The sequence below is a fragment of the Nannobrachium achirus genome, assembly GCF_963921795.1.
Source record: "Nannobrachium achirus genome assembly, chromosome: 9".
NCBI lineage: Eukaryota > Metazoa > Chordata > Actinopteri > Myctophiformes > Myctophidae > Nannobrachium > Nannobrachium achirus.
Window position 1 is genome coordinate 53,677,805 of NC_137818.1, and position 24,772 is coordinate 53,702,576.

The 24,772-nt window shown below is 44.5% G+C and overlaps 1 protein-coding gene across 4 annotated transcripts in view; it reads left to right on the top strand.

Annotated features, from left to right (window-relative positions):
* The window catches only part of LOC308291106 (IQ motif and SEC7 domain-containing protein 1-like), a 343,395-nt gene that overhangs the window by 158,447 nt on the left and 160,176 nt on the right, over positions 1–24,772 (top strand). For 3 of the 4 annotated variants that reach the window (XM_080733034.1, XM_080733039.1, XM_080733036.1), the window contains exon 4: positions 20,513–20,680. The exons of the other annotated variant lie outside the window; for it this stretch is intronic. In XM_080733034.1, the coding sequence (XP_080589160.1) occupies positions 20,513–20,680 (168 nt within the window). The remainder of the gene's footprint in view (positions 1–20,512; positions 20,681–24,772) is intronic. 4 annotated transcript variants of the gene reach the window in all.

Below are 24,772 nucleotides of genomic sequence, written 5' to 3' on the forward strand. Positions count from 1 at the left end.
ACCCCCGGCTGAATGGGATATAGTGTAGAGATTAGTGGGATATTGCGAGGACTCGAGGAGGAGGGTTCCGCTCATAGTGCAGTACAGTAGCATATCGTTTCATCAGTTCCAACCATCGCCGCCGCCTCTGACATACTGTAATGTCAGGCAAAAAAGAAAGAAGAAGGGATATATCTCTTCTTCCTTGGTCTGATAGCGAGCGTTTTGTAATCTCATAGCGGTGTGCATCACTCCGACCGACGGAGGCAGGGGTGTCACAAGCGGGGGGAAAAGTGGGGCTGAGTTACTAGGGCCCAAGGTGGAGGGGCCTTAATTATTTTATACCTTAGCTATTGAAAAATAGCGGATATACAAGCTCACAGCGCGGCACTGCAAGCTTGTAGATGTGTTATTTTTTAAAGTTGTGAAAAAGTGTGCAAATATTTAAATATATGTATTTTTTTAGGCAAACATTTGTAACTTAAATTTAGCTTCTGGGGGTTCCACAAGAAAACGTTTGAGCACTGACATAGAAACATAGGTTTTTTTTCAAAAAACCTTAGAAGGATTTGAAATGTTCAAAGACTTGCAGAAATGTTCACTTTTTTTTCAAAAGTGAAAAGTGCAGCGCCGCGAGCTTGTATATCTGCTATTTTTCAACAGTTAAAGCACAAAATAACGCGTAATAGAGCGTTCCCAGTCTAAATAGGTTAATCCCCCTCCTCTCCCTATGAAGAACATTCATGGGGGGCCCACAGTGAATCCTTGTACCCAGGGCCCAGAATGTGGTGCGACACCCCTGGATGGAGGTGATGAGGGGAGGGGAGGGGAGGGGAGGGGAGGAGGGTGGGGGGTTGAGAGGCGGAAATAAGAATGTGCTGGAGAGACTTATAGCTGGTTCACAGACGCTTTTTCAGCTTCGCTACAGAGGGATGGGGGATTTGAGCATCTACGCGTGAGGAGATATTAGCACCACGTGCGCGCGCTCGTGCGTGTGTGTGATCTATTTGTTTCGGGGTGTGTGAGAGGTATAGCTGTCTCTCATACAACAGGAAGGATTAGATTTCGTGCACAGATCGGGGGGTCCAGTTTTTTTCTACGTATGCCATTATGAAGCGGTTGTAAATGGCAGGGGCGGTAGGAACCACACGATTGCCACGTACGTGTGATTGTGCATACTAATGGCATAGTCTGTCGCTGTCGGGCAGAAACCTCCTATCTCCATGTCGTCGTTGTCGGGTGGAAACCCCGTATCTCCCATGTTTCGAACGTGTACGTTCTTCCGCAAAGTAAAGCCCTGCTTTTAAGGCCGTCGCACAAAAGTAGTGAAAACAGCGATCTACAAGCACACAACGCCTCGCGGTGCGAGGCGTTGTGTGTGCTTGTAGATCGGCTGTTTTCACTAGTTTAAATCATTTTTTTAATGATAAATGCAAAACGAACTGTTTTGGAAATCTAACTTTTTGTGTTTTTTCATAAATTAATGCCCTATTTGATCATATACTGCAGTGTCACCCAAATGCATCAAAAGTGGCAGATCCGCGAGCTTGTGTTTTAAATTTTTTTGAATTTTCTTGACGAGCAGTATGAGGTTTCCACCCGACAGAGTCGAGCTTGTCCATGTGACAGGCATGTGCACACATAGACATCAAAGGGGGCTTGAGCCCCTGCCCCTTTATCCGTCTGTAAAGTGTCCTCTCCAGACCATAGATGCAGTTTTTACTATGGTGAAAGAAATGCAAACGCCCTCTTTCCATGCCATACCTGAAGGCAGCCTTCAAGAGAATTGCCTTGTCCAAACTCTCCTGAACTTGAATGCAGTGTCTTATGTTGAAAGAATTGCCCTCTCTGTTCAGAAATCCATGCCGTTAAGCCACATCTCCAGTATTGACTTGGTTATGCTTAGTTCAGTGTGGTATCAAGCACTGAAAATAGCCGACCTCCAAGCTCACAACGCGTTGTGCTGCAACGCGGTGTGAGCTGGAGGTCTGCTATTTTCGATATTTCCACCAAAAGGCCCTTTTAGAAATTTCAGCCCCTGCCTCTCTAACATTCTCTGCACGTCCCTGCCATGTGACGAACTGCCATGTTGTGTAGACGGTCTTCTTCCTTGACAAGTCCCTGCTTCTGTGTGTCATAAGAGGCTGGTCGTCATTGTAACTGGATGTCGTCTCCTTCAGCTCGGCTCTCAAGGCTTCAGAAGACATGAGCGTGTTCTTCACACGGCCGCCTCTGCTCTGCTGCTGCTGTATGAGAGAGAGAGAGGGAGAGAGAGACATAGAGACAGAGAGAGAGAGAGAGAGGGAGAGAGAGAGAGAGAGGGAGAGAGAGAGAGGGAGAGAGAGAGAGCTGATGCCCTGAGGCTGCTGAAGGAACCGAGGATGAATTACACAGCAGTGTGTGCCCTCTGCCAGACGGCTAACGCTACAGCTGTGTGTATGCGTATGTGTGTCTGTGTGCGTGCGTGTGTTTGTTTGTGTGTGCGCCTGCAGCAGTGGTGTAAAGTAACTAAGTACATTTACTTAAGTACTGCACTTAGAATATATTTTTTACTTTACTGGAGTATATTTTCTGCTCTTTTACTTCTACTTCACCATATCTCAGAGGCAAATATTGTACTTTTATTCCACCGCAGTTATTTGAAATAATATAGTTAATTTGTAGATTTTGATTAAACATACATTACCCACTTCAGCCCTGCAGTATTTGCATGGCGGCCATTTGAACACAGCAGATCTACAAGCTCACAATAAGTCACATGGGACATGCGACAGCAGCGACACACTGATTTTTATACAGTTTATACATTTGAAAACTTGAAATGGGACATTCTGCATAATGAGTCATTTTACTTTTGTACCTTAAGTATATTTTGATACCAATACGTTTGTACTTCTACTCAAGTAGATCTTGAATCCTGGACTTTTACTTGTAACGGAGTGTTTCTACATTGCAATATACCGGTAGATACTTTTACTTAAAATGTAGTACTTTTACAGTATGTACATTACAGTGTCTATGCACACTACAGTAAATCCTCTGTCTTAAACTACGGTATAAAAGTGTTAGATAGCTTTATAGTCATTGCAATTGAGTGTTTGTACATAATGCTGTGGTCCCTGGATTGGACAAAATTGGTATCCAAACCTGAAAATGCATTTTCTGTTTATAGCCTGGCAGCCAAGGGACCTTTTTTTCCTTTTTTTGGGAAAGTTTGGGAAAAGTATATAATTTTTCTATCGGCCTAAAATATTGACATTCATTCATTCATGAAACCACCTGCTGACCGGCTGTCAGCATTGAGCAATTTTGTATAGGGGGCTCACTTCGCGTCGCAGCGCGACGCGTTGTGAGCTTGGAGGTCGGCTATTTTCGGTGCGTAATCAAGTCAATACTGGAGATTCTTTCAACATAAGATTCTACATTCAAGTTCAGGAGAGTTTGGACAAGGCAATTCCCTTGAAAGCTGCCTTCAGGTATGGCATGGGAAGAGGGGCATTTGCATTTCTTTCACCATAGTGAAAACTGCATTCATGGTCTGGAGAGGACACTTTTTACAGGCGGGTAAAAGGGCAGGGGCTCAAGCCCCCTTTGATGTGCACGTGCCTGCGGATGGTTTTGGCTGTGTGAGTCGCTGTGGTGTTATGAGGGAGGGAAAAGCAACATGAAAAACTAAACGCTACGGTTCTCACTTTCTCCCGGAGAAAGGCCCAGAGTTCACTGCCCAGGGGACCTCCATATTTTCCGTCTGTTGACGCTAATTGGAGTGGTTAGAAAAATGTAGTTTTTTGGTGCGTGGAACGAAAGCGCCATTTATTTATTTATTTAGAGAGCCAGAGAGACTGTGCTGTTTTTTTTTTTAACTCCCTGCTGGTGATTGATTTAGTGTAAGCTGAATGTATTCGTGTAATCCATCGTTATCCTGTTTTGGAAGAATTACCTTATTATATTGTGCTGACTGAGCAGCACAAAACTCTTGAGCAACTGTTCACTTCTTATACCATTATAAAAGTGGTATCATGCCGTCCCATTTAAATGACGGTGTATAAATCTTCTCTGTTTGGGTGGAAATATCATTTGTCAAAAACTGTGACTTAACAGGATTCACATTCAGAAATAGCGAAAGCAGCAGATCTACAAGCTGGGTATTTGTCACCGTGACCAGGGACGTGCAGAGAATATTAGAGAGGCAGGGCTGAAACTTCTAAAAGGGCCTTTTGGTGAAAATATCTAAAATAGCAGACCTCCAAGCTCACAACGCGTCGGAGCGCGACGCGTTGTGAGCTTGGAGGTCGACTATTTTGGGTGCTTGATACCACAATGAACTACCCGTATTTTCCGGACTATAAGGCGCACTTAAAAGCCTTTAATTTTCTCAAAAAAACTACAGTGCGCCTTATAGTCCAGTGCGCCTTATATATGGATCATTCATTGACATTGACATTCCCTTTAGCACAGCTCCATCTGTTGGATGCATAACACAATGGTAGCGTCTATTATGTGCGCCTTATAGTCCGGTGCGCCTTATCTATGAAAACAGTTCGAAAATAGACCATTCATTGACAGTGCGCCTTATAGTCCGGTGCGCCTTATAGTCCGGAAAATACTGTATACATAAAGTCAATCCTGGACAAGGCAATTCTATTGAATGCTGCCTTCAAGTATGGTATGGAAAGAGGGCATTTGCATTTCTTTAGCCATAGTAAAAACTGCGTTCATGGTCTGGAGAATATCAGAGGAGAATGTTGAGTGGGAGGAGTAGGGCTGTATGTCCTCCCGGTGGGGGTTCCTCACTGGCAGGGGAGCCAGCAGGGTACAATTGATTGATTGAATATCTCATTAGACAGACATGTAAAAGCAGCACTGTCAAACACCTTGGGCCCTATTTTTGTCCATGCCTAACCCCTTATGCCTAAACTTATTTGCTTTTTTTTTTTTTTTACAATTTTGAAAAACATTTTAAAATACTTCAACTAGCCGATCTACAAGCTCACAACATGTTGATGTAGATCGGCTAGTTAAACTATTTTAAAAATGTTTTTTTTTTTTTATAGTAAAAAAAAATCACACCCGTGTGAACTGAGCGGTGGTCGTGGAGGCTGCGCAACAGCAAAACAAATATATATATATTGTGTGTGTGTGTGTGTGTGTGTGTGTGTGTGTGTGGGTGGGTGGGTGTCTGGCCTGGCCTGGCCTGAACAACAGCGCCCCTCCCTTAACATGTGTGGTCACAAAAGGTACTACATACAGGCTACATACAACATACAGACACGCATACAGACAGACAGACAGACAGACAGACAGACAGACAGACCCACACACACGGCCACGTATAGGAGCGTTGTGACCACCGCTCAAAAAAGGATTGTTACCATTGGGTCCTATGATGACAACACCAGTGGCAACACAGAATGGGGAGGATTATTGGCATAATGACTTCATTGAGAGAAAAGGGGACTAAAAGCTTGTGGATCTGCTACTTGTGATGCTTCTGTGTGACTCGGTGGTTAGCTGTATTTGCCATGCAATTCCCCATGACATAACGTGGCTGCTCCCCCAGAGTGCCTGCAGTTTCCTCCTACAGGGGAAACGCTCTCTCACTCAATTATAGTATCGATTATTATTATTTCAAATGGAACATGATTCTAATGACGAGGAAGAGGTGATGCACTGCCATCTGGTGGTTCACCGATAGTAGTGCTGTGGTCCATGCTCTGTGCTCTCTCCCTATATACCTCTCTCAGTATCTCTGTCTCAATCTCTCACACTGACTCTCAATCGTTCTCTCTCGTGCTCACCTCAATCTCTCACGCTGTCTGTCTGTCTGTCTGTCTGTCTGTCTGTCTGTCTGTCTGTCTGTCTGTCTGTCTGCCTGTCTGTCTGTCTGTCTGTCTCTCTCTCTGCTGATACGGGCTCAGATCCAGTAGTCAGCGGTGTCGCACCAAATTCTGGGCCCTGGGTACAATGATTCACTGCGGGCCATCCATGAATGTTCTTCATAGGGGGAGGGGGTTTAACCCGCTTAGACTGGGAACGCATTATTACACGCTATTTTGTGCTTTAACTATTGAAAAACAGCAGATATACAAGCTCACAGCGCGGCACCGAGTGCCGCGCTGCGAGCTTGTAGATCTGCTATTTTTGAAAAATCTTTGAAAAAGTCTTTGAATATTTCAAATACATATATTCAAAGATTTGCACACATTTTCAGGACTTTTCAAAAATAGCAGATATACGAGTGCCACGCTGTGAGCTTAAAGTATAAAATAATGAAGGCCCCTCCACCTTGGGCCCTGGTAACTCAGTCCCACTCCGCCAGACCCCCCCCCCCCCCCCCTTGTGACGCCCCTGCAAGTAGTGATAAACAGAGAGGACCCCTGCTGTGCAGCTCAGCTGAGGACATAATGAGGCTTCCTACAGGCAGATAGTACTAGTAGATAAACATGTCTACACAACAGGCGTTTGAGCCACGGACCAACACTCGATGAGATTTTGCCTCTCAGACCCAAGACTTGAAAATATGTTCTTGTCGTTGGATAAGATTTTGTCCTCAATTCCATGATATATAGATGGATGGTACCATAGGAGAGATAACAGGCAAACATTGATCAAAGATAACAATTATTCTACATTCTCTAATTGTGTAGACCAGTGGTTCTCAAACCTCTTTGGCTGCAGTACCCCTTATACTGATTTCTTCCCCTGATTTTGCTTAGAAAAATGTACATCAAAAGTCCAGTTTCCATGCCAATGTGTTCAAAATAAAACAGCATAATGGCAAATAAACATTGCTTTCTATTCAATAACAGTTGTGCATAATAAGCAAGGTATTGATATAATTTGTTTTGACAATTTACAAATGAGCAGGTTCACACAGACTGTCATCTATACTATAATTTTGCGAATGTCTGAGTGAGTGTCTGAGTGTCTGTCACAGCGTTTCTCCTCAGTGGCTGGAGCAATTGATCTGAAATCGCATCACCATAAGCATATGAACACACCTGACATAACTGTGAAGCCCGTTTGTCACTTTCACAAATCGTATGCTGTATATTAGCATTTTTATGGTGTATCTACTATCTATTCTGCATCTAGCATGAGGCACATCTATTCTGCATCTAGCTTGAGGCAAAATGTTTAACCAGCTCTGTGTGTGTGTGTGTGTGTGTGTGTGTGTGTGTGTGTGTGTGTGTGTGTGTGTGTGTGTGTGTGTGTGTGTGTGTGTGTGTGTGTGTGTGTGCAGGCAGGCGGGTGTGTGTGCAGGCGGGTGGGCGGGCGGGCTGGGGGGGGGGGGGGGAACAGTATCTCTGTAGCCATTAAACGAAACAGGTTTCTTACATTGATGCTCCTACATCATGGAAGCACCAGTTAAAGTTACTTTCCATCCCTCATATACTGTGTGCACAGTGCACATCCCATAACCCACACACTGCACATCATTTTGGAGCTCATATCTTTGAACGGGTAAGGGCTAGTGTTGTATCATTGACCATAACACTAAATACATATTCACATTTTCTAGTTTTTTCTTATGTACCCCCTGCAGTACCGCTAGGAGTACAATTAATTCCTTAATTCCTTAATTCATTCATTCCTTCCTTCCCTCCCTCCCATTTTCTGAGAGGCTCTAGCCTGTGGAAAGCGCACACTGTGTGTGTTTGCGTGCGTGTGTGCGCATGTGTCCTCCACATTTTTAGAGGAGGATGCCGTTGTTGTGAATCTTCATTAATGTTTGATAAGCCTATAATGAGGTGTGTGTGTGAGTGTGCGTGCACGTGTACTGTATGTGTGTCACTGTGCTTGTGAGGACCAATTGTCCCCACAAATACAGTAGAATTTGAGACACTGACATTGGGGGGTTGGGGACCATTTGTCCTGGTCTGCACAAGATAAATAGTTGTCCACAATAGGCTATAGGCACAGCAGCCATATTGGAGAGAAGTTGGGTCTCTTCCCACTGGTGTTACATTAGGCATTTACACTAGCCGCGTTTCGAGCTTCGGGTCTGCTACTTTTGATACTTTTGTGTGACACTGTAGTGTGATTAAGTTGGGCCCTTGATTCACGAAAAATAATGAAGATAAGAGCTTTCCGCCCAACATGAACAATATCAAACTGGGGGATCCTTGAAATAAAAGCAATCGAGAATCACTGGTTAAACGACTTAAATTGGTAGGAAAGAAATCAACTAATTGGCCACTGTAAGTCAGGCTGCTGGTCCTTGTCACTCCTCCAGATCCAACGCGTAGTGTAGTGGTCACATGGTCACTGCAGTCAGAGCCAGGGACGTGCAGAGAATGTTAGAGAGGAAGGAGCTGAAATTTCTAAAAGGGCCTTTTGGCGGAAATATCGAAAATAGCCGACCTCCAAGCTCACAACGCGTCACGTTGCGACGCGTTGTAAGCTTGGAGGTCGGCTATTTTCAGGGTGTGTGATACCACACTGAACTAAGCTTAATCAAATCAATATTGGAGAAGTGGCGTAACGGCATGGATTTCTGTAAATCTTTCTTTCAACATAAGTTGATGCATTCAAGTTCAGGGGAGTTTGAAAAAGGCAATTCTCTTGAATGCTGCCTTCAGGTATGGCATGGAAAGAGGGCATTTGCATTTCTTTCATCATGGTGAAAACTGCATTTATGTGTGTGTGTGTGTGTGTGTGTGTGTGTGTGTGTGTGTGTGTGTGCGTGTGCGTGTGTGTGTGTGTGTACACAGAAAATTATTCCACAAGTATAGAATTATGAGGTTTTCTTTCCCCAGTCCTACCAAGAGAAATCATTGTTTTATGGTTAAACAAAGATCTTAGGGCTAGCTTTTACTGTACAATTAGAAATTGTAGTTCAGGTTAGGCTTAGGGTTAGGCTTAGACGTTATGTTTCGTCCTTTTTTGGGGGGGCTGTTTTAGTGCCCTCCTAAAATGTTGATGTGCTCTCAGGTATGGTCATTCAAACTGTGTGTGCGAGTGTCCATGCATCGTTCTGCACATGGCAGGTCTGGCGGCGGCGATCCCCTCTTACACATAATCCCACACCTGTAAAATGCTCGGTCTATCCTCATTAAAATGGTGCAGAATGAACCCTCAACAGGTCCAAAATGGAGCCCAGACGTGGCTCGTGGCTCTGCTCAGCTCAGTTCAAACGCAACACTGTGTTGTTGTCAGGGGTGTCGCACCAAATTCCCGGCCCTGGGTACAAGTAGCCTAGTAAACGACCAACTTCCGTTGCGAGAAACACATGAAATGGTTTCCGGAAGAGGGCGGGTACGAGGCTAGGGTACAAGGGTTCACTGCAGTCCCCCATGAATGTTCTTCAAATGCGTTCCAATTTAGACTGGGAACGCATTATTAAGCATTATTTGGGGCTTTAACTGTTGAAAAATAGCAGATATACAAGCTCACAGTGCGGCACAGAGTCTTTGAATATGTTTGACCCGATTCTATAATGTCTTCTAAATCCTTCTAAGGTTTTTTGAAAATGTATGTTTCTATGTCAGTGGTGCTCAAACCTTTTCATGTGAAGGACCCCCAACATGATTGGTTTTTGGCCACAGACCCCCATCTCAAAATATTTAGTTGCAGGGACCCCCCAGAAGCAAAATTTTAGTTACAAATGTTTGCTTAAAAAATACATATATTCGAAGATTGCAAACTTTTTCACGACTTTTCCAAAATAGCAGATCTACTCGGTGCGCTGCGAGCCCTGTTATTTTTCAATAGCTAAAGTATAAAATAATGAAGGCCCCTCCACCTTGGGCCCTAGTAACTCAGTCCCACTTTTCCCCCCCTTGTGACGCCCCTGGCTGTCCAGTCAGTGTCCTCTGTCAAGGCCAGCTGGGCTAAGAGGGGACATATGGTGACAGAGGAGAGGAGTGTGCGTGCGTGCGTGTGCGTGTGCGTGTGCGTGTGCGTGTGTGTGTGTGTGTGTGTGTGTGTGTGTGTGTGTGTGTGTGTGTGTGTGTTGTCTGATGAGGGCTGTGTTTGTGTTCATGTCAACAAAAGGCCACGGGGGTCGGGCCATGTTAAAGGATACCATATACTGTACATAATTTGTTGCTGCCAGGCAGAAACCTTGTATCTCCATATCCCATTAACACCTTGACGTCCGAAATAGAATGGTGGTTGGTAGATTAGCCGTGACATTTCTATTATTGTATTGTGATCTGAGACATAATATTATGTTTATAAACATGACCCCGCAGCCCCTCCATCTTGAACAGCGCCGCTGTTTTTTCTTTTTTTTTCCCCCCCAGGCCAGTAACTCACCATGATTTTCTCGATTTCCGTTGGGATAGAATGGGGGTTTTGGCCGATCGTCGATGTCCCCGTGCGTTTCGCGTGCGCGATCCTTTCACGTAAATGTCCCCGCAAATAGTCCATGTGTGACTGAAGAACAGAACTGAAAAGTTTCGCTAGCATAGCCCCAAGCATGGCTGCAGGAGGAGCTCGAGTGTGTAGACAGTAAACGGATGGGTGGAAGGTGCCTTGGAGAAGGAGAGGCGCTGACGTCACCTCTGCTTCATGCACGGTCTGCATGAGCTATCAGTGCACGGTGACTAGGGAAGGTTAGACGATCGCCGATTTTCGGATCAAAAGCTTTTATTCCGGTTTTAAAGACAAAGTCCGGGAATGTACGACGTGGCTGAGAGTCCCTGGGGGGATGTGCGATATAGTACGGTTTTAACATTAAGGGGCTCCCCTTGGCTTAGAAGGTGTTAAGACCTCAGGCCGATTCTAAAACAGTTTTCAGAAAATCCTTTCTATATCTCAGTGGTTCACTGGTTCTCGAACTTTCTCATGTCAGGGACCCCAGAAATTCGATGTGTTTTGCCGTGGACCCCATCTCAAAATATTTTGTTCCAGGGACCCCCAGAGGTTTTGTCATAAAACAATATCTGACACAGATGCAGATAAAATGACACTTATGTTACGGTTTTAATGGGTTAATTCAACTTTTTTTTATATTTTGTTGAAAAAGAATGCCCTACTTCACCCATATCCCCTATGGTATGTTCCCTCCCCCAAAAAAACTGGCAGTAATCCTGGTCTCTATACTGCCTCCCCCTGGCCAGCCGGGGCACCTGATGGAGGGGAAAGGAACTGGTTGGAATAACGTGTACCTTCCACGCGTTAAGTCTAACCGGGGAACTTCCCCTGTCTGGTAAAAAGAAGCGGCTTGGACTCCACATGAATAGAAGGAAGCACGTCAGTCTGTTGTCTCCCCAGGTTGGCAGGGGGAGAGTAGCACCCGGATTACATTAGACAATTGACACTGGATGAAAAAAATGGGCTACTAAAATTGTGGGGAAAAAAAATATATATAATACAGAAAAAAAAACACTCAAGATTTGATTCATCACTAATCAGTCATTCTTGCACACACAGTGTATGTAATTAATAACACCAAAATTCATCTGAAATAAGAAACGTGTGTGTGTGTGCGCGCATGTGTGAGTTTATCCGCACGTTGGTGTTTTTTGGTATTCAGTATGCGATGTGTGTGCACTGTGAGTGTGCACTCGATGCTGCACTCGTGCTGCAGAGCGCATCCGTATAGAATGTGAACATATTTGTCAATGTGACAGAGCTCCGGGCCTCTCTCTGTCTCTGGCGTGTGACCTGACTGCTAACACTGTGATGATGGGCAGCATAGGGGAGTCCAGCACAGGGGTGTCCCACCACATTCTGGGCCCTGGGTACAAGGATTCACTCACATTTTGTGCTTTAACTGTTGAAAAATAGCAGATATACAAGCTCGCAGCGCGGCACTCGGTGCCGCGCTGCTTGTAGATCTGCTATTTTTGAAAAATCGTGAAAATGTGTGCGGAGTCTGAATATTTCAAATCCTTCTAAGGTTTTTTTGAAAAACTTAAGTTTCTATGTCAGTGGTGCTCAAATATTTTCATGTGAAGGACCCACAAAATTATATATATTTGGCCCACAGACCCCCATCGCAAAATATTTAGTTCCAGGGACCCCCCCCCCCCCCCCCCCCCCCGAAGTAAAATTTGAGTTACAAATGTTCGCTTAAAAAAATGCATATATTCAAAGATTTGCACCCATTTTCACAACTTTTCAAAAATAGCAGATCTACAAGCTCACAGCGCGGCACCGAGCTTGTATATCTGCTATTTTTCAATAGCTAAAGACAGGCCCCTCCACCTTGGGCCCTAGTAACTCAGTCCCACTCCCCCCCCCCCCCCCCCCTTGTGACGCCCCTGGAGTTCAGCTACCCACCCGCCCACCCAGAGCCATTTCATACTGCTCTCTGCTGCTGGTCTGCTCTGAAGAGCTGCTCTACTGACTCCGTGTCCTTTTTCATATCACAGTACGTGACATGAAACCAGGGATTGGACGATAAGTGGTCCCATCCACATTCAACGCGATGTGTCGTGCCGTGAGCTGGTAGATCTGCTAACTTTTTTTTTTTTTTTTTTTAAAGATTTGTTTTTGGGCTTTTATGCCTTTATTGGATAGTACAGTAGACTGACAGGAAATGGGGGGAGAGATGGGGAGAGACATGTGGCAAAGGTCGTCCGGATCGGGAATCGAACCGGCGACGCCGCCAGGCATCAATGCCTATATGGTATGCGCTTAGACCAGTAGGCCACCGGGCGCCCCAGATCTGCTAACTTTGAATAGCCCAATGAAAGAATGGATAAAAGTGGTTAAAATGATTGTACTAGTAAGTCACCCTAAGGGCGAGGTCACAATTTCCATATATATATATATATATATATATATATATATATATATATACGGGCATAAAAGGGACAAGGACTGAATTAATTTGTAAATGTGACTCGCGTCACGGCAGCCACACTGGTTATCATGAGACTGACACAATATGTCCATATACGGGCATTCCCAGATATGGGCTTAATATTGATGACATCGGGGATCTCCATATATTGTCATAAAATGGAGCGTGACATGAGGCGTTGACCGACTGACATGAACTGTCCGTTTTCATACTAACTGCGACCTACGGTAGCAATTAACTACTTTTTGCTGCGGACACCCCTGTGACCCAACATGCACAATATCAGCACCTGGACTCTGTTTGACCAGAATTGTGTGGAAGAGGCCCAATATGGCTGCTACAGAGCCTATTGCGATCAGATGACGTAGCCACGGATAAACTGCATCAACCAGTTCTCTGAGATGCACAGAAAGCAAGCAAGTCTCCAACTCTGAGTCACCTTGGCGTTCACTTTGTGTCTGTACCACAGAGTCTGCTGTGGATGAAACACATCCTCCCCTGGAGACGCTCCCGTCTCCTGTCTGCTGCAAGTGCATGCAAGATGGGATGGGGGTGTAGGTGTGGATGGGGGTGTAGGTGTGGGTGGGGGGGTTGTTGGTGTGTGTTTTGGGGCAGGTTGCAGCACTATAGTAGGCTCAATACACTTATATGTTTGAGCAGTGTTGATTTTGTCGACTAAAACTATGAGGAAAAATGTTTGTCGACTACGTTTTTTTCACTGACGAAAACTAAATAAAAACTAAGCTGTGATGACTGAATAGGCCTATATTGACAATTTCGTCAACAAAATAAAAACGAGACTAAAACGTTAGGAAGGGACTAGTGGAGAAGAGTCATTTTATGTTTGGTTGCTCTCAGGTGTTGCGTGCTGAAAATAGCAGATCTACAAGCTCACAACGCGTCGCGCTGCGACGCGTTGTGAGCTTGTAGATCGGCTATTTTCAGCATGCAACCAAGTGTAAAATCAGTCATTATACGATGCCATCAAGGCCTGCCAAAATACATTTTAGTTGACTAAATCAACTGTAGATTTAGTCGCCTAAAAACTTATGATATTTATTCGACTAAAATATGACTAAAACTAAAACTTTTCAGGTGACTAAATTATGACTAAAGCTAAATGACATTTTATTCAAAAGACTATGACTAAAACTAAATCAAAATTTGCTGTCAAAAACAACATTGTGTGTGAGTAGAATTTATGACGCAATGAAACTCGAATGGGCGCTGAATAATTCAGGCTACGTTTTGACAGCTCTGTCTGGGGGGATAGCCCCACTGTGGTGGGTGTCCACCGGTCCAAAAATAAGGGCAAACAAACTCCCCTTAGAGTTAAGTTTCTCCAAAGAGCCCCCGGATCGATTCCCGTCTGTTGTATCTTTCCCCTCGCTTTTCTTTCTTTTTTGGCTGGTAATGACTTCCACAGGGCTCACTCGGGTCTGCGATGGTTTCTCAAATACATTGTTTTTGGCTGTTGACATATAGTGCTAGAGTTACATCATGTACAGTATAAGGTTCCCAACCCTTTTCTGGATAAATCTGAAATCTACAGTGGTTAAATTCATTTTATAGTTGTTCAGTAATGATTGATATTGCATGATACAGCCTCTTTGTTTTCGCTGTGTTTTCGCTGTGTCCACTCCCCAGCCTCGCACCGCTGGGACAAACGGAACACAAAAAAGATGAAAGCAACGTGAACATAACCATTTGTAATATCCTCATGGGCCCCTAGCCCCCAGGCTGGGGATCGCTGATGTATGTGCTTTAACCAGAACCAGGTCCTGAATGTTCTGTTTACTATGGTTGTGAGTTGTGAGTGTTGACCACGATTCTTTCTGAGTTGTGAGTTGTGAGTGTGGAATATGGTTGTGAAGAAAACAGAGCAAAACCAGCCCAAAGCCGCGTATCCTATAGTAAGCAGACCTGGCAACACTGGCAGGCTTTCATACCAGCGTTGCAGGCTACTTTGCATGCGCAAAAACAATTTTCCGCCGGCCGACTAGACGTGCAACGGACTAATGCTAGTCTGTTGCACGTCTGTTGTGGAGTTGGAAATGGTCTCTTGGAGTTGGAAAGAGTGCCTTGTAATCTGTTTGGTAGTCGAGAGTTACCTTGTGAGTCTGAGTTGTGAGGGTTGACTATGGTTCTTTCTGGGTTGTGAGTTGTGAGTGTTTACTATATTTCTGGGTTGTGAGTGTTGACTATATTTCTGGGTTGTGAACTTGTGAGTGTCGACTACAGTATGCCTCTGAGTTGTGAGTGTTGATTTCTGAGTTGTGAGTGTTGACTTTATTTCTGAGTTGTGAGTGTTGACTATATGTCTGAGTTGTGAGTGTTGACTATAGAGTTGTGAGTGTTGACTATATGTATGAGTTGTGAGTGTTGACTATATTTCTGAGTTGTGAGTGTTGACTATAGAGTTGTGAGTGTTGACTATATTTCTGAGTTGTGAGTGTTGACTATAGAGTTGTGAGTGTTGACTATATTTCTGAGTTGTGAGTGTTGACTATAGAGTTGTGAGTGTTGACTATAGAGTTGTGAGTGTTGACTATAGAGTTGTGAGTGTTGACTATAGAGTTGTGAGTGTTGCCTATAGAGTTGTGAGTGTTGCCTATAGAGTTGTGAGTGTTGCCTATAGAGTTGTGAGTGTTGCCTATAGAGTTGTGAGTGTTGCCTATAGAGTTGTGAGTGTTGACTATAGAGTTGTGAGTGTTGCCTATAGAGTTGTGAGTGTTGCCTATAGAGTTGTGAGTGTTGACTATAGAGTTGTGAGTGTTGCCTATAGAGTTGTGAGTGTTGCCTATAGAGTTGTGAGTGTTGACTATAGAGTTGTGAGTGTTGACTATAGAGTTGTGAGTGTTGACTATAGAGTTGTGAGTGTTGCCTATAGAGTTGTGAGTGTTGCCTATAGAGTTGTGAGTGTTGCCTATAGAGTTGTGAGTGTTGCCTATAGAGTTGTGAGTGTTGCCTATAGAGTTGTGAGTGTTGACTATAGAGTTGTGAGTGTTGCCTATAGAGTTGTGAGTGTTGCCTATAGAGTTGTGAGTGTTGACTATAGAGTTGTGAGTGTTGCCTATAGAGTTGTGAGTGTTGCCTATAGAGTTGTGAGTGTTGACTATAGAGTTGTGAGTGTTGCCTATAGAGTTGTGAGTGTTGCCTATAGAGTTGTGAGTGTTGACTATAGAGTTGTGAGTGTTGCCTATAGAGTTGTGAGTGTTGACTATAGAGTTGTGAGTGTTGACTATATGTCTGAGTTGTGAGTGTTGACTATAGAGTTGTGAGTGTTGACTATAGAGTTGTGAGTGTTGACTATATGTCTGAGTTGTGAGTGTTGACTATAGAGTTGTGAGTGTTGACTATAGAGTTGTGAGTGTTGACTATAGAGTTGTGAGTGTTGACTATAGAGTTGTGAGTGTTGACTATAGAGTTGTGAGTGTTGACTATAGAGTTGTGAGTGTTGACTATAGAGTTGTGAGTGTTGACTATAGAGTTGTGAGTGTTGACTATAGAGTTGTGAGTGTTGACTATAGAGTTGAGAGTGTTGACTATAGAGTTGTGAGTGTTGCCTATAGAGTAGTGAGTGTTGACTATAGAGTTGAGAGTGTTGACTATAGAGTTGTGAGTGTTGACTATAGAGTTGTGAGTGTTGACTATAGAGTTGTGAGTGTTGACTATAGAGTTGTGAGTGTTGACTATAGAGTTGTGAGTGTTGACTATAGAGTTGTGAGTGTTGACTATAGAGTTGTGAGTGTTGACTATAGAGTTGTGAGTGTTGACTATAGAGTTGTGAGTGTTGACTATAGAGTTGTGAGTGTTGACTCTATGGTTGTGACTTTTCTCTGGCCCTGTGGAGACCTCATATCACTATGGACACCTCCCTGCCTGGCTGAGATGTGGTTACCAGGTGATGGATGTCAACAGTGGCATCCGTCTCCTTATAGAAGCTCTTCAGCTCTCCAGTGAATTGTGACAACGGGAAGACATACAGTGACACTCAATACACAACCATCTGCTCTCTCAATGGATGCCTGCAAGTCTGTCATTTGTCACCTTTTAGGGAGTTTGCCTGCAGGGCGGCAACAAATGACTCTGTTGATAATCCATTCGTCTCAATTATGCACCCGGGCGTCTTGAAGGTAAATGTTTTTTACCCAGCACAGCAGACAATAACACAACTTTCATTTTATAAAATGGAACAGAGAGAGGGAGAGAGAGGTTAGTTGTACTTTGTGTTTTGATCGATAAGTCGTAACCCAAAAGAAGAATACTGTATTGCTGCAGAAGTGTGAGTTGAAACACATACTGTGTACTGTAGGCAATGATGGCAATGAACTCATATGTGGTCACTGTCGGGCAGAAACCTCGTATCTCCAAGTTTGTACGTTTGTTCACAAAGTAAAGCCCTGCTTCATCAGACAAGGCCGTCACACAAAAGTAGTGAAAACAGCAGATCTACAAGCACACAACGCCTCGCGGTGCGAGGCGTTGTGTGCTTATAGATCGGCAGTTTTCACTAGTTTAGTTCGTTTTTATAAATGATAAAAACGAACGGTTTTGGACATACGAGGTTTCCACCCGACAACGACGATATTCTTTTTAAGGCTTTTTAATTCATACAAAGTGGTGTTCCTTGGTATTGTTTGGGTTATGACTTATTGATCACACAAGCGAAGTACAAGTCTGACCTCTCTCTTTTTCTCTCGCGATTACGTCCTTGTGTTTTTAATAGGCCTACATTCGTCATGAAACACCGCTCAGCTGGCCTAGTGGTGTTTGCGCCGTCTAAAAAAAAGCAGTGATTCCCAACCTGTGGTCCAGGGCCCACCGGTGGTCCACAATGGTGTTGCAAAAGTGGGCCCCCCAACAATTGGCAATATACACTACGATTTTAATAATATAACGTTAATACCAGTGAGAGTATTTGTGAGGTCACGCTGAAACAACAGAGACTGACTCAATATGTCCATATGGGCATTCCCAGATATGGGCTTAATATCGATGACATCAGGGATCTCCATATATGGGCATAAAATGGACAAGTAACGGAATTCATTTGCAAGTGTGGTTGCGGTGACGCGAGTCACACTTTAATTGTGTCTTGGCCATATATGGAGCGTGACGTGAGGCGTGACTGACTGACTGACGCACATGAGCTGCAGGTTTTCATAGTAAATGAAAAACCTTATGTTATAACATAACTGTCATAGTAACGGCAATAAATACAAAATATATAAAAGTAAAAGTATACATTGGTGCCATAAGGCAGAACTCGATTGATTGATTAATTGATCATTAAAACAAAGATGCTCTGAAAATGTCTGACCACTTATATTAAGTGGTCAGATTGGGTGGGTCGTAAATGCTTTTGAGATTTTTCAAAAGACAAGAATAAAGTTATTAGAAACATGTTTCAGACAACTGGTTGATGTTATTGTCTCACCCCCTACTGTTTTCAGAAAACATTAAAAGAAATAACCCATTGAAATCTTTGTTTTCTCAAACTTTTGAACTTCTCTTAACATTTTCCCCATGATGCAATGGCGGTGCAAGGCACACAGTTTTTATTATTTTTTATTTCACCCACTTCACTGCCCTGCCAAACGTTACTCTATTATAACAACACATAAACATTTAGCCGGTAGTTTTGTGAATGGTCTTTTGGACAGTGTTTTGTTTTGTCTCGTCTCTCTTCACAGTCATTGTGAATCTACTTTTTTTTTTTTTTTTTTTAATTGGCTTTCATTATCCGGCCCTGGGCTTATGCCTCTCTCGCTGCTGGCGAGGGTGGGATATGTCCAGACGTCGCTCCATCCCGCTAATTAAGAGCCTGCTACCTGACCAACTATTTGCACAAGCCCCTCATTAGGCTGAAAGCCTCATCAGTTTTGAAGGCAGCACAGAGAAATGCATTGATTCCACTAGAGAGCAGAAGAGAGGAGAGGCGGGGGGGGGGGGGGAGTATGAAGGAAAGGGGTAGGGTGAGAATAGTGGATGAGAGAGAGAGAGACGGAGGGAGAGAGAGAGAGGCAGGGCATGTGAGATGGAGAGAAGGAGCGAGAGATAAGGGTGTGTGCAAGGACGTGCAGAGAATGTCAGAGAGGCAGGGGCTGACATTTCTAAAAGGCCCTTTTGGTGAAAATATTGAAAATAGCCGACCTCCAAGCTCACGCGCTGTGAGCTTGTAGGTCGGCTATTTTCGATGCTTGGTTTTTACGCAGAGAGGGCAATTATTTCAACAAGATGCTGCGTTCAAGTTCAGGAGAGTTTGGACGAGGCGATTCTCTTGAATGCTGCCTTCAGGTATGGCATGGAAAGAGGACATTAGCATTTCTCTCAACCATAGTAAAAACGGCATTCATTCTCTGGAGAGGGCACTCTTTTACAGAAGGATAAAAGGGCAGGGCATACATACCTACTGTATGTTTTTATTTTTTTTTATTTTTAAATTGTTTTCCTCTTTTTTTCCTGACTATATCTACTGCATAGTACTGTGTTCTATCTGTCTGTCATTCAATGTTATATGAAATGGTTTCCTATGGAAATAAGCGTAATCTTTTCTAGGACCTCCTTTTAGTAGACCTTGTACCAGTGAACTGTACCATCATGAAACTGTACTTTAGTCTTTTTCCTATGCAAACTTCTTCTAATAAAGTCTTCAATCAATCAATCAAACAAGGGGCTCAAGCCCCCTTTGATGTCTATGTGTGCATGTGCCTGGGTGTGTGTGTGTGTGTGAGAGAGAGAGACAGACAGAGAGGGAGGGAGAGAGAAATGGGTGGTGGTGGTGGGAGGGGTGGGGTGGGGAGGTGTGCATGACAATGAGCCCTACCTCTAACACATCCTCCTTGTTTCCATGGCTACGCAGGAGCCAATCGTGTGGCCCTGCCGCGGACGGTACTACTGAAGGCAGAGGAGAGGGTGGAGAGGAGAGGAGAGGAGAGGTGGTACGGTACGGTGTAGAGAGAGGGTGGTGGTGGTGGTGATGGGTGTGTGTCGTGTGTGTGTTGTGTTGAGGAACGGCATTGGCCCTCCGGCGGGCACTGCCCTCTGTTCCCAGAGATGGCAGCGTGGTGGCAGCCCGCCCGCAGCCTCCCACGGTCCAAAAAACAAACAAACAAAAGAAATCAGCCTGCGGGATTTTTGTTAAAGAGTGGCTGTTCTTCGACCAAGTAAAGCAGGCAACCCTTCCAGCTCTTTAGCACTTGAACACACACACACACACGAAACCATTATTTTAATGCTTTAGCTACTGAAAAATAGCAGATGTACAAGCTTCGGTGCCGCGCTTGTAGATCTGCTATTTTTGAAATAGCAGAAAAATCATGAAAATGTAGTATTTGAATATTCTTGACCCGATTCTATACATTTCTTCTGAATTCTTCTTATAAAAATCACACACACACACACACACACACACACACACACACACACACACACACACACACACACACACACACACACACACACACACACACACAGTACACACACACACACAGTACACATACACACACACACCCCTGCCTGCGTCTTGGATGCTTCTTGTTACATCATGCACACGGCTCTCTCTCCGCCTGCCCGCCCGCCTGCCTGCCTGCGTGTGTGTGTGTGTGTGTGAGAGTGTGTTTGTATGTGTGTGACTGGAAGGAGGAGAGAAGAGAAGAGTGAACGTGGAGTGAGAAGCTGCTGTGCGCACCCCGCCGCCACACGCCGTCCTCCTCCACTCGTTTTTATCGAGCTCTCCCCACATTGACCCAGCGCCGTTATCCCTCCTCTCAGCCAAGGAAGGATGGACAAGCCGAGCGTGTGGCGCGCCGTGGTGAGCAGCACGGACCCCCGGAGGGCGCGGGGAGGGGACCCCACCACCACCGGCGGCGGCGGCTCTGGCTCCGGCTCCTCTTCTTCGGAGAGACCGGGCTCTGCCATGGGTTACCGGCTCTACGATATGTGAGTAGTGAATGGATGAATGAATGGAAAGGGGTGGATGACTGGACTGTCAGATGAGCTTTGTGTATACCTGGCTCTATGAGCGGATCTGCTCAGAGCCGCTCATTGATGAGAGGTGGCAGTGGCGGACGCTGCCTTTGTGACTGATCAGTTGTCACCCGCCAGGGTGACAACTGATCAGTCACAAGGGCAGCGTCCGCCCGCCCGTCCGTCCGTTCGCTGTGGTTCCTTCCCTCCGTCCGTCCGTCCCTGCGGCATGTTTGCTGACTCACCGATGGTATGCAGAGTTAGCAGACCTTGCTCTGCCCTCTCCCGTTGTCTGGCTCTGCCTGTTTTTCTAAGTAAACAACAACCCGAGTCCGGAGGGGACTGACTAGCCTGCCTTGCCTGCCTGCCAGCATCCTTCCTCTCTGCTGCTGCTTCGGTATAACGAATGTTGTGGTTGTGGCGGTGGCTCCCAAAACAAATCACTGTGGAAGAATTTATATCCTGTTGTTGTGGTGATAATAATACAAAAAGACAATGCTATTTAGCCCTCTGTTAACGACTACAACAGTGTCACGTGAGGTAACGTTGTGTGTCTTTTTTTGGAACTGCTGATGGCAGACGAAAAAGAAAATGACTCATTTTTGGGGGGTTGGTGCTGTGACAGCTCCTGTTCGGCACGTGTTCCTCCCCGCTCTGTCAGTTTATGTGTGTGTGTGCGTGCACGTGTGTGTGCGTGTTTGAGGCTGTTGTTTCTGACGGTTGTTGTTTGGAGTCCAGTACAGTGTGTCTTTGACAGCTCTTTTAATAGACCATGTGTGCCACTATGGATTTAAAGGCTAAAGAGAGAAAGGCAGACGGTTGTGTGTTTCTTCTCTGTTCTATCTGGCATGGAGGGAGAGGTGTGTTTTGGTCCTTTCTGCTTCTTGGTTCGCTGCCAGTGTCTGCACCATAAACACTGTACTGTATATAGAGCCAGATCACATGACACCAGAGCCAGAGTCTTTATCACATTAGCCCATTCAGGGCCTAGAATTATTTTTGATGCTTTAACTATTGAAAAATAGCAGATATACAAGCTCACAGCGAGCTTTTTATAGCGAACATTTCTAACTAAAATGTTGCTGCTGTGGGTCCCTGGAACTAAATATTTTGAGATGAGGGTCCGTGGCCAAATAGTATAAATACATATCATTTTGGGGGGTCCTTGACATGAAAAGGTTTGAGCACCACTGACATAGAAACATCATTTTTTTTTGTTTTTTTTTTCTCCAAAAAACCTTAGAAGGATTTTGAAGACACTTACAGAATTGGGTCAAAAATATTCAAAGACCTGCACAAATTTTCAAGATTATTTTTTTCAAAAATAGCAGATCTACAAGCTTGCAGCCATGCTGTGAGCTTGTATATCTGCTTTTTTTTAATAGTTAAAGCATAAAATAATGACACGGAAGCGTTCCAGATCATAACATGTTAGGAGAGTACAGTATTACTGTATATGTGCCATGAATCAAAGACAATTTCTGGGCACACTATGTACCCTGGGTCAGCACACACACACACACACACACACACACACACACACACACACACACACACACACACACACACACACACACACACACACACACTTAACCGTGTTTAGCTGAATAAGCAGTCCCGGTTTAACGAGGCTTGGGCCCGGTCCTCGGAGACGTCGTTATGCTCCTTGTTTATGGACAAAAAAAACAATGCACACTAATGATATGGACCCTCCGAGTCCCCGTATACAAACCACCGGTGGATATTTACATTTCCCCCGGAACCGTGTGTGTATTTAGGAATGATTTGTTGATGGGAAATTGCTCGGCATATTTGGTTGATCTACTGGTACGCGCAAGAACAGTTTAATGAGGATGCCGCCTGTGTCCCTTACGGGCCTGCACTCACTGGCCGCTCGGTATATACTCGTACGACGGTGCCAAAAATAGCCTAAAAATCTATATTGGTTTACTGATCGCCTATTTTTGGCCCCTGACCCTGACCCTCTATATTGTCACTGTCGGGCAGAAACCTCGTATCTCCAAGTTTCAAATTTGTACGTTTTCTTTGCAAATAAAGCCCTGCTTCATCATACAAGGCCGTCGCACAAAAGTAGTGAAAACAGCAGATCTACAAGCACACCATGCCTCGCGGTGCGAGGCGTTGTGTGCTTGTAGATCGGCTGTTTTCACTAGTTTAGATTGTTTTTTAAATGGTACATACAAAACGACATACAAGGTTTCCACCCGACAATGACGATATAGATATCAGGCGCAAGAGCTTCACGTTTGCGTCCTGTACCTACGACAGCGTAATACAGTAACTCGCGTCAAATCCATTCATTTCTGGCTGTAATATCAGCAGCCTGGGAGAGAACACTGTTGTTTGTTATTGTCAACACACAACGAGCAGAGGAGCATGGCCATCTGTCAGCGTGTTCTCTCGACAGTCCGTCCGTGTGGACGGCCCGGAACACGTTTCATAACAGACCCCACCCCACCCTGCTGTGGCAGAGGGTTGGGTTGGGGGGACAGGAACCGGGTCCGACAAGGAACTGGGTTGGCAGGAAACAGATCCGGCTTTGAGGGACCATCGGTTCCATCACATTTGGAACCATTTCTGGAACCGTTTTTTACCACACTGTCAGAGCTGGTTATGAACTATGCATCTGCTATGCAATTCACCCTTTGTCAAGTCCCACACGTGGTCCCGCCCCTCTTCACATCCATTGGTTGCTGTGTCTTGGTTGGACAAAAATCCTTTCTCTCCATCCACTACCTTTGAAATTCTGTGTTTTTCAGTTGATTCGTATTGTTATTCTGTGTATTCAATTGTCATTTTAAACCTGGTTTCAGTAAAAAGGAACATCTCAGGTGCAGTATAGTGACTGTGCATGTTTTTTTTATGTTTTTATTTCTCCAAAAAATATAGCAAATTCAACATAAACAAGGCGGAACAAGGCAGAAAGAGTCAGGGACCAGTCAGTCAGGGACCAACCAGAAGGCTGACAAAGGGTCAATTACAATACCGGTGGTTCTGAAACGTTTTAATTTATTTTTATTGAAGATTTGTTTTTGGGCTTTTATGCCCTTATTGATAGGACCGCAGACCGACAGGAAATGGGGGGAGAGGCGGGGAGCGACGCGTGGCAAATGTCGTCCGGATCTATTCCCGATCCGGACGCCCTTTGCCGCATGTCACTCCCCGTCTCTCCCCCCATTTCCTGTGTACTCTACTCTACTACTACTACTACTGTACTCAATTCAGATTCAGATTCAGATTCCTTTATTTACCATTGTGTAACACACATAGGAATTTGCTTTGGCAACATACAAGTGTGCATTCAATATATTTTTTTCACAAGTAACATTAAACCAACAAACACAAAACAACACCGTGCAGAAAATAAATAATAAATAATATATATAAAGTGCAGTAGTGTTCAGTAGTGCGACATATTGCTGATGTTTTTATAATGGCATAAAAGCCCCCAAAAACAAATATTTAAAAATACTAAATACAAAAATACAAGATCAAACAGCACACAATAAACAAGACAACATACCGACACATTGCATAGTAGTGGAGTACCTCTAAGGCTGAGTTTTCGAACGCCAAGGAGCACAAGTGAACTTTCAAAACGTGACATAAACACAGGCAGGGTTTGAGCCGCTTTAACATGGCGGTGGAAGCTCCTTCCACGGTTTGGGCGCTACAGCAGAAAAGGGAACCATGAAGGAATCTAACCGTTAAGAGTTAAATCGTTAAGGAACCGGAATCGTTTAAATTCCTAAAAGGATCCCAGCCATGTCGAGGAAACAACAGTCACATGACGTCGTTGTCGGGTGGAAACCTCGTATCTCCAAGTTTCAAATGTGTACGTTCTTTTGCAAAGTAAAGCCCTGCTTCATCATACAAGGCCGTCGCACAAAAGTAGTGAAAACAGCAGATCTACAAGCACACAACGCCTCGCGGTGCGAGGCGTTGTGTGCTTGTAGATCAGCTGTTTTCACTAGTTTAGTGATTTTTTTTTAAATGATAAAAACGATCGGTTTTCCGATACAAGGTTTCCACCCAACAACGACG